General features: G+C 43.1%; 1 protein-coding gene across 2 annotated transcripts in view; it reads right to left on the bottom strand.

Moving 5' to 3' along the window:
* Positions 1–1,429: 1,429 nt before the first annotated feature.
* The window catches only part of LOC109856993 (mucin-5AC), a 39,987-nt gene continuing 30,832 nt past the window's right edge, over positions 1,430–10,584 (bottom strand). The window contains exons 4-8 of one of the 2 annotated variants that reach the window (XM_020432808.1): positions 9,737–9,890; positions 9,571–9,618; positions 8,109–8,224; positions 3,246–7,710; positions 1,430–2,846 (exon numbers count right to left, since the gene is read on the bottom strand). In XM_020432808.1, the coding sequence (XP_020288397.1) occupies positions 2,551–2,846; positions 3,246–7,710; positions 8,109–8,224; positions 9,571–9,618; positions 9,737–9,890 (5,079 nt within the window). In that variant the 3' untranslated portion in view covers positions 1,430–2,550. The remainder of the gene's footprint in view (positions 2,847–3,245; positions 7,711–8,108; positions 8,225–9,570; positions 9,619–9,736; positions 9,891–10,584) is intronic. The other variant, XM_020432809.1, reaches the window with a different exon arrangement.

The raw sequence follows: 10,584 nt of genomic DNA, 5'->3' as shown, positions 1-10,584 counted from the left end.
ATTAAAATGTCAAAAGAGAAGAAGAAACTTATTTGACTATTTTTATTATTTTATTATTTGTTTTTTTTTTTATATGAACGGTGTCAAAATTAATATATATATATATATAATGTTATTATACTAATAAAATGAACAATAATTTATAATAATATCTCAATAGTTGCAATATATAGATTTTAAATTAAGGTTATGCATATCCTATGATTAGCGCGTATAAAAAACATTTTCTCTTTTCATGAGAATTATCGTATTAATTTTTTTCGCAACCAGCGAATTTTATTAATTTCCATCACGCGATTTTTCTGCATAATTATTGTAAATAATTTTAAAGCGAAAAAAACAGCGTAGTATAAAAAGAGGAACGTTTGACAGGTAAAACATAGGTAAACAAAACCCTGTATATTTATTCACATACACTGTACAAAGGTATATTACATAAAATCGGTACAACTACACGCTAAAAATATATATATATATACGTATGTATACATATATTCATCGCGTACTTAAATAATGACCTAGAAACCCCGTTTGGACGTTTCGGGATCGCAGCGGAAGCGCGTCGCCGACCTCGAACTGTCTAAACGAAAGGGAATGTTACCAACACCGTAATTTCAATGATACAAGTAAGTAGCTGCTGTTGCTGCTGCTGCTATTATTTGTTTTAGCCAGTACGCAGGAATCGCAATATAGAGAAGATGAAATAAATAATTTAGCGGATCCGACAGAAAGCTGCGCGAATCCAATTCGGAAGTCTTTTTCGTAATACTGAACGTGTATAATATATATGTATGATACAACACAGTTTTCACGGCAGTTTCGGGGTTTTGTTGGAAGAAGTTTATATTTGTGACGTAACTCGGCGTGAATATCAATTTGATGCCGCTCTGGGGGGAATATTAATACACAAGCCATGGGAATTAACCCGAATCTCTCGCAAGAGAGTAAGAAAATGATTTCATTGAAAAGGCGGATTCGCGAGAGTGGAGGGAGAAAGGGTGGAATTGTGTCACGTAGAGAGTTTAACCGGTACAAATAACCACAAAGCGTACGTTGCAATATACCACGTGCCGTCACATTCCGCCAATTTCGCGTGCAATTCAAAGACGAGTTGCAAATACAGAGGATGTGCTTGGCGAAAATTACGAGATAGGAGCGAATCGTATAAAATGCTTTTACCCTTTTATGTCGGCATGCAGAACAATCGCGATTTTACACTGAGTATGCTCATGTTTCTCTGATTACAATTCGCAATCGATAGCCTTGTATATATATATATACTATATATATATCTCTTTCTCTGATGTGTATGAGCACTTAAAATAGATTTCTCTCTCTCTCTCTCTCTCGCGCGCGCGCGCACTCCAAATACAATAAAATATATATCAAGATTTATTTGTTTTTTTTAAAGAGACTTTTCACGAAAAATTTTAACAATATATATTTTTTTATATAACAATAAAATAATTTTTTTTCAATAAATACTGAACACACGGAGTAATTGTGTGATTGCGATTAATCGCGCGCGCGAAAACTTATTTTAAGAAATTACATTTCGTGTATTGTATGTGTGAGAAAAGTATTTTAAAAAGTTGTTATATTGCACGTTAAAATATATAAGTTTTATTACTGCACATTAAAATAAAACGTTATTAAAAGAGAATGACAGAATTATTAAACGAAAAATATTCATACACAGCATTCACGCAAAGCGTCACCGAACAGAAAGGACGAAATATGGCAGGCCTTTTTTTTCGCAAATAACATTTGCCGATGTTTCGATGAGGCGATCGGTAATTATTTTATTCTTAATAAAGAAGGACGGCGAGCACAATACATAATATAATCTTATCCTCGGACTTAAAGCCGGTTAATTGTTATATTGCGATGTTTTGTCGACCGATGATCGATCGGGACTCCGCATATTAACCGACACGAGTTACGCTCGGTCGCGGATACCAAGCACAGCCGAGATGCTCGAATTACAAATCTGAAACTGGTTGCGCTGTATATATGACGATGACCTACTTAGTATCCGCGAGCGCAGGTGTCAATCTCGATCCTAAGTTAAATCGAACTCTTTATAGTTAACGTTAATTATCGATTGCAGAAGACCCCTTCTCAAAATCGAAATTATTAGCGCAAATCCCCACATTTTTTCAACAAAATGTTAAAATAAGAATTTCGTTTCCCCTAAAAATAAATAGCAGAGAGCGGGACAATTATCCGCTCCGTTATCGAACCTTAAAATCATATTCAAGAAAGTGCAACGCAATCGTGTTTTTCTTTCTCAAAGAAGATCAGATTTTGTTTCGTCGCTCTGCGTCGATTTGTCGGACCGAGATCAAAACCGAATCGAGTTCAAAGTTCGACACCCAAGAAATTTAGGCTAAATCGGAATGATGACGAGTGACAGAGGAACGATCTATCTAAACTAATCTTCGACGAATCAACAGATGTGTACGTCTTCTAGCGCTCCAGCGAGATCTTCATCTCGCGAGTCTTGCGGACGTGCGCGTAGTTCCGATCGGTCGTCGATTGTCGGGCTCCTCAGCCCCACTTAGCGGCTATCGTGTAGAGCGATCTGAGAAGCTCGAGAGCTCGGTTGTCGGACGCCGTGTTCTCATCTTCCGATAAAGAATTGTTCGTGTCCGGGACAACGTCGTCCGATCTTCGGGCGAAACTGTTTGCGGCACTCTCGGTCGTTGTCCGGAACCTTCGCCCTGTTCTGCTACGAAACGTCGTGATGGACGGATGAGACGGTGTAGGTCTCACCGACGATCCTCGAGAAGCCTTCGTAGGAGATGCCGTCGTCGAGCTCGATAAAGCAGCTACTCGTGTTTTGCCTGTAAACGCGCGCGATATACAGAAACATAATAATTTATCTCTTTACGTATTTATATTTATTTATATTATGTTAATATATTAACGGCTTTTATTACGCGCATAGATTGCCTGCTCGGTAGAGCAGACAGGATTATATATACCGAAATTTCGTGATTGATTATATTTCGGAGGTATTGTATGGCAACTCGAACGCGGTTGAAATTAATTGCCGAAGATATTAAATACACCTATTATCTCCTCACTATTCAATACTCATACAATTAAATTCTATACGGTTATCATGATTTCAAAAGGGAATCAATTAAATTAATATTTAAATTAAAATTAGATTAAAAGCTATTTTTTTTTTTTTTTTATAATTGTGTGAATATTGTTGTTACAAATATAATTTAACGTACCGGTAGGAAGATTGACTCTATTAATACTGGCGACAATTTCCCTCGATTCCTCGGAACTGAACTCGTTAACGGGCATTCTTAGAAGAGCTTCCAACAACTGCTCTCTTTCCTGCTCCATTGTTTTATTTCTGGGTCCGTTGCAATGGCTGATCAGTAGCAATACCAATTGCCTCACCGTCTCGTTGCTATCGGCTTGCTTCATCACGCGCATCAGCGTGTTGGTGCTCGTCTCGTTTAATTTACCAAACATCTCATGCGCCTTGATTATCTCATTTTCGGTGGTATTCAGCATATTGTCTGAGGTCGCTGCAAACGGCAACAAGGTGGACAGATTGTCCCGAAGAGTATTAGTTGACGTCACCGAGGAAGTGATCGTGGTCGTTATGCTTGATCGCGTCGTGATAATCGGAGTCGGTGTAGCCGTGTTCTCCGCGGACGAGAACGTGGTTGGTAGAAGAGTGAACGCCACCGGTGAATCATTAGTGTTTGGTGCCCACTGCCAAGGACTCGGCGTACTGGTGGTGGTAACTTGATCTTCCGTCGCCTCGTCCAGATCGTTGGTTGACAATGTTGGCGATCTCGCAGTGGTTGCCGTCGCGGATTCCGATTCCTCTCTCACGTTGGCCTCCGTAATTGGTGTGCTGACGCTGTCGTCGCTCGATTCCAGACCGTGATTAATATGCCGAGGATCCACGAACACCGTCGTCTCCCAGAGTTGAGTGACCATGGGCGAAGATGTCCAGTGATCGTTGCCCAGCAAGTTGGATTGTCTGCCGGACGTGGTGGTCGGTTGGTTGCTGGAGGTGGCGCGCGCAACGGTGGCGGTATACGGAGTGACATCGCCGTTGGTAACGGTTGCGGTGATAGGATCCAGAGTTCCAACTGTGTCCCGAGTCGTCGACGTTGTTACCTCTCCTGCGGGCTTGCGAGTATTCTCTTCTCGATTTGCCTCGGCGTGATTGTAACTATTTCTGTATTTGACATACGAACTGCGAGCCGTGACGAGAGACTCGGGACTGGTCTTTCGTTCAGGCACCGTTGTCGTCGTGTCGTAGTAACGTATTCTGAAAGGTTGAACAGTGCTGCTGATCGTTTCGTAGCTATTAGATTTGCTCCTCGACAAAGGTGTCGTCGATCTCAACGCCTGACTCGGTACGATGCTGTTTGACACCTCGAAGCTTCTCACGTTACCGAAACGTTGATAATGAGGTGGTGTTAGATTTTGTACAGGTCTGTCACCGGCGGAACCTCTGCCCCAAACGGTATTCGAGGTCGTTCCTACGGAATGCTGAAAAGACGCCGGTGTCGATGACGCCACGTAGTTGGTTATGGGAGTAGCGTCGGGCGGTTTCACATTCTTGCCGTATGGTTGGAATGTTCTCGCGGTGTTATTGTGAAAGTCACTGATCTTATTTCGATTCCCGTCCTCGTCTGTTGGGAAGAAATTGTCGTAAACTGGCGACAGATCGGTGGAATCTCTCGTATCGCTTTCGTAATTCTGAATGTCGTTTGCCGTGGTGGTGAAAGCGCGATTCACTTCGAAGGCAAAGGTGTTGCCGCCCTGCGTCGACAATTCCTCTCCCGAATCGTACGATGAAGTGCTTGGCGGTAATAACGTCGAACTTGGGAAATATATCGGTCTTCGGGTCTGGCCCGCGGTAGTCGAGTAGTATTCGTCGTACGTGGTTGTGTAATAAGATCTGTCAGAAGTAGTGGGTGGCTGCAAAGTGGTCGGAAATAGGGTGGACGGTTTGCGTCTCCTGGAAACGTCGGAGTCGTCCGAGAAATCTAAAACCTCATCCTTCTCTTTGGTCACCGACGAGTATTCCTCAGCAGTGGTCGAATATGATGTTGTAGTTTCGAATTCACCGCTTTCGGTTGTTGTTATCGGCGGTTCGGTAGGTCTGATCTCCGTCAACACCTTCTTGAAGGTGTCCGGATCCTGCAAGTACGCCGAAAGCGCGTGAGTGAAAACCTGCGCCAGTTCGCGCAGTTTGGTGCTGTTCGATCTCTTCGCGCCGTTCAGCGGACCTTCGCTTTGTTCGATATCGAGATCATCGTCGATCTCACTCCCAACATCGTCAGTTTCCGCAACGAGTTCGGTCATCGTGGCGTTACCTTCAAGCGCATTGTTTAGATTGAACAGATCGGCGTACGATGTAATAGTGTGTTGTGTGAGAATACTAGTCGGTAACTGGATGACAGATGAGTTCAGCAGGGAACCACCTTCTCTACTCTCGACTTCGCGATTCTCGACGCTCGCGTTTGACTCGGCGGTTTCGTTGGACTCGAAGTTGTCGCTTGCTGTGGCAAAGTACAAAGCCAACGAATGCAAAGTGGACGGACCAGGCGCGAAAAGATGATTTCTATTAGATACGTCTTTCTTGTCGGAATCAGTCAGACTGTTCGGGCTGTTCCCTAGACCCTGAAGAGAATGCAGCATGCTGAGCGCATGTTCTCGTTCGCTGTACGGTCTATCGTCCAATGTTGTCGGTCGTTTACTACTAGCTTCAGGTAGATAAGTCGCTCTGTCTTTGGGTCTGCTCGTGACTGGGACGCTTGTCGACTTAACTTTGGGTATCAAGCTGCTCGCCGTTATACGATAATTCGCAGTAGGAGTATAAGACGGCACGGTGGACGGTGACTTCGGTGTCGGAGTGGTGGTCATTGTGGAATACACGTAGTTCTTGGTAAAAGGAACGTAAGGACCCAAGGTAGACAACACTTTTCCTTGTTTGTAAGTAAAACTGGTGTCGTAAGGACTCAAAGTCTCTCTTGTGGAAGTTGGCTGATAAGCACTGGTGCTTCTCCATGGTTTCTCCGTCGAACTGATAGAGTTCTGCCTGATAGTTTGCGAGGAAGCGCGCCAGGGATCCTTCGTAGTGTCTTTAACTTCGATATTCGACACGCTGTTTTCTTTCTGATAACTAGCACGAGTCGAACTACTTTGACCGGCAACCGATTGGCTGCGAGAGTCCTCGAAGAAGGGCGTCGATGAAGAGAACGTGTCTTGGCGGATGGTCGACGTCGTGTTGGCCGTATTGTGCCGATAATTCTCGGTGTTTACGTAAGGACGTGTGGTCGCAAAAGACCCGATATCTCGATTGACGTCTCTCTGATCGGTCACCTTCTTATCGAGATATTGCTGATAATTCGTGGGTGCTGGAGGTACTCTTCCTATCGCGGGAGGAGTGTGGAAATCGCTGTGCGCGGCAAAGAACTCGGTGGTGGTTGTATAGTCCTCAGCGGAAGACGACGTCACGGTTGTGGTGTCGGCGGCATTGGTATACGTGGTTTCCGGAACATCGTCTTGTCTGTAATAAGACGTACTGTAGAATGACGTTTCGGTGGTCGGTGTGTACTGCAACGTCGTTTCGTAAGGCGGCAGCGTCGTCGTCCTGGGCTTGTAGATGGGAGAGAACGTAGGCCCGGGGAACGACGGAGCGCCCGTTTTTGGCGTGAAAGACACCGTTTCGGTCTCGCTCTTCTCCGGTGTCAGGGTAGTCGACTCGCGACTGTTGTAATCCGCTGTTGTCGAGTGTTCTCGGTGATCGTACGAGTGATAATAGAATTGTCGCGCGCCGTCAAATTTACCCGCATTGAAACGATTTCCTCGATTCGACACGAACGCAGCGCTCTCCGCGAACTGTTGATACTCTTTCGGAGGCGCGGAAGTTGTGGTTCTGAAGGTCGTCGTTTCCATATAAGTTGGCGTAGCTTTCTGGCCCACCGACTGATTGCTACCAAAAAGATTGTTTCGCGACGAGGTTCGCGACTTGGTGTTTCTGAGTTCCGGCTTCTCGTTGTTGTTGTTGCGCGACGACGTGTTCTGACTCGATCGGAAATGAGTCTGTTGATAGTTCTGCCGAGTGTCCTGGAACTTTCCGTGCTCGTACGTGAACTTACTGGTGCTCTGCGTGTCCACCAACTGATTTCTCTGCCTGCTCACGGCCTGATAATTCGATCCGTCGTGGTGATATTGTCGTTGTTTGTTGTTGTCAGTTGTCTGAATCGTTTTGTCACTGGTTCGCAACGCGTTCGCATTGTTCTCCTGGGAGTGACGAACGGAATCCCGAGCATTGTCGAAAACGTTATTCGATCCGAACTGCTGAGTGGAGGACTTCGGCTCCTCTTGTCGATCCGGAATTTGATTTTGACTGGCGGACTGGCCATACGGATTAGTTCGGCCGTTCTGTCTTCCGTCGTAATCGTTGTTCTGACTCTCGTAATAGTTCGCGTTATTATCCTGCTCCGCCGTACGATGATACTCGGACTGCATCTTGCGCGCTTCCGCGCGTTTCTTTTCCTCCTCGGCAAGTTGCTCCGCGCTTTGCTCGTACAACTCCGTCGACTTGCAGCAGTCAACTTTGAACCACCAATCGCATATAAGCTGCGACTGCTGAAAGATGGTGCCGTTGGGACACAGGAACGAGATCTTGCGGCCATTGTCGCAAATGTGAAATACCTGAAATAATAATCGTTGATAACACGTTGTTTGTTATTGAAGACAAGAAGATTCCGCAAAACTTCTGTAAACGCCATCCTTATCAATTTTCTCGTTACTGTAAAAAGTTTGTAAATTAAACTTTTTTAGATTTTAATTATAAATAGAGATTTGAAAATTTGAAAAAAACATCGCAATGTAATAGAAAATTTGCAATACAATATTGTAACACAAATTTTATTGCAAACAGATAAATCTTTGCTCTTCGAATTTCTTTTTGCTCTCTTTAAAATGTTTTTATTTAATCTCTTTTTTTTTTTTTTTTACTTTTACCACATTATATCTCTTACAGTGATCCAAATGCATCTCGTTGTACAATTTTTTTTTTGTGAAATACACGTAATATCAATGTCACCTACTTGGCAATTTGTCTCTAAATCCGCGTAATATCCACCTCTCAGACCGCGACAGCTGAATGAAGTGGCCGGAATCGATGTGAGGGCCGGATAATCCACCCCGGGCTGTCCTGTCACGCCTGAGCACGAAGCGGAATATTTTGTTAAATTTTATTAACGCTCGTGTTATATATCATCGCGAGAGACGCGCGCTCTCAGGAATATTTCCTCGCGCGCTCTCGCGACCGTAGTGTTTAATGTGTACGAATATTACGATATAATCGCTTAAGCTTTTACGAGCCATGCGAGAGATATGCCATCGACTTTTCCACATATATATATATATATATATATATACATGTATATGTGTACATATACATGCGGCGATTCGACGAGAACGATAACGCCGAAGACCGCAATATGAAACCGCCACATTGCGGCTCGCTTTAATGCGAAAGATGATAAATGAATGACAAATTAGTTGTCGATACATATACGCTCGTTGTTCGCGACTAATCGAACGATAAATACGTTATCGTTAAATCTAATTACATACGTAAAAATAATGCAACTTGCGTTCACAGAAGAAAAAGTTGAAGAAAAATAACGACGAATCGACTAAAATAGCAGCAGCGCACAGTCGTAGAAAGTCCTGTCACTATACAACGGAAAGTCACGAAGCATCGCGCGTCGCACAATCATCGTAAAACGAAAAATTGCACTTTCGTGGGAAAGCAGAAACGCAGTCCGATCGCCGCGAGATATTCGCACGCACTCAATGACTTTCGCTTACACGGAGCTTTACGTAATATCTGACAGTTTGGTAGGACGACGTTTGCTTGTGGAAGACAGTCGGATGCTCTCATTCTCTGTTTCTCTGTGTGTGTGTGTGTGTGTCTGACGGCCGAAACGATATCGCGCGCGACACGCGAATTCTCCTCTCTCAAGTTATCGAGAGAGAAGGTTTTGGTAAATTTGCAGTGAACATTTGCATAGATATAACCCGCGGAGACACAGATATATTTACGCAAATGTTACGTTACACGTCTGCTACCCGAGGGAGACAATTATATGCACATGCACAATGAAAATGTTACAATGCCATAGAAAAGATAACAAACATCGAAATGAAAAATCGCAACAAACAAGAAAGAATATATTGGTAAAACACAGACGTATTTATTCACAATCTTTTATCCATATTCACGATCTTTTTCCCGATCGTCTATTTGCAATTTCAATTTCGATGTTTAATTAAACAGCTTTTAATTTATTAAAAAGAAAAAAAACAGCTTTCTCTCGCGAGTTCTAAAAAAAATGTAGTTTTTATATATAAAACAGCTTTTACAAAAAGAGTTTTTTTTTCAAAATAGTTTATTCTATACGGAAAAGAGGCAATGCCGCGGAGAAAGGACGGCTACATCAAAGAAATGCAACATGCGGAGAAAGAGAGAGAGAGAGAGAAGCACGTTTTAAGTAATAATACCCGCTCCTTTGAGCCACTCCTTGAGAAGGTCCTCGTTACCGAAGAAGACTGTCAATGGAAGAAAAAAAAAAAGCGAGTCGGTTTAGTCAGATCGACAAGGGGGGAAAAAAAGAATTAAACAACGTAAGTCTCGGGGTTAGTAGGACAGAAGTTTCAGAAAGACAACCTTGGTAAACTTGGTACTCGCCGTTTTTCTCCGGTGCCAGCCTTTTCACGATTTTCTTGAGCGCTTCGACGTCTTCCTCGGATGCCTCGAGACTCGACAAGTCCAATTCCGTGAGGAACTCTGGTAGTCTCGGTCGCTCGACATCTCGCGATGCCTGCAACGTAATACGTTCTCAGAATGTGGAACTACTTTCGGAAAGCGCCTCTGTAAATGGCGAGCCTCCGCGGGGGAGGTCTTTTGGAAACGTACTTTCGGCACGCTACTTTCAAATTCAACTTCAAAATCGCGACTCAATTTGATTTAGTGCTTTTTCGGATCTCTTTCGTCTCTTCGCTCTTATCGTCTTCTTTGATTTGTAATTACAAATGCAATGCAATCTCTAATATACTTCGAACTTACAAAATATTGTCATTTTATTTTCATTCAAACTCGAGTCCGTTATTTGAAGATACGAGTTTCAAGTTATAAACTGATATATTTATTTCTGTCAAAGCATATTTTTTTGCATCATCCTGTTGTTGTTTTGTCAAAATATCAAACACACTCGGTATTTATTTCGTTTCAGAAAATTTATGACGGTCAAGCGGTCGATTATTGAGTTCGCGATATATTTTTTTTGTTTCGATCAAAATTTGAGCGAAAAACACGCTCAAATATAACGAGACGAAATTTTACACGTTGGCCATGGTTATTGGAAAATATGAAAATAGTGTTTCTAGCTCGCCGAACAAAATTAATTCCTCAGCTGGCCGCGTGAAAAGGATTTTCTTTTCGATTATTTCGTCGACTACGTGCGCGTGTATATAGTCAAGTGTTAATTATGTGGAAAATCAATTTATATATTCCCG

This window comes from Pseudomyrmex gracilis, unplaced genomic scaffold (assembly GCF_002006095.1).
Source record: "Pseudomyrmex gracilis isolate BER0280 unplaced genomic scaffold, ASM200609v1 scaffold_139, whole genome shotgun sequence".
In the NCBI taxonomy this organism is placed as follows: domain Eukaryota; kingdom Metazoa; phylum Arthropoda; class Insecta; order Hymenoptera; family Formicidae; genus Pseudomyrmex; species Pseudomyrmex gracilis.
Note: the sequence above shows the minus strand (reverse complement) of the source record. Positions and strands in the feature narration are given on the sequence as shown.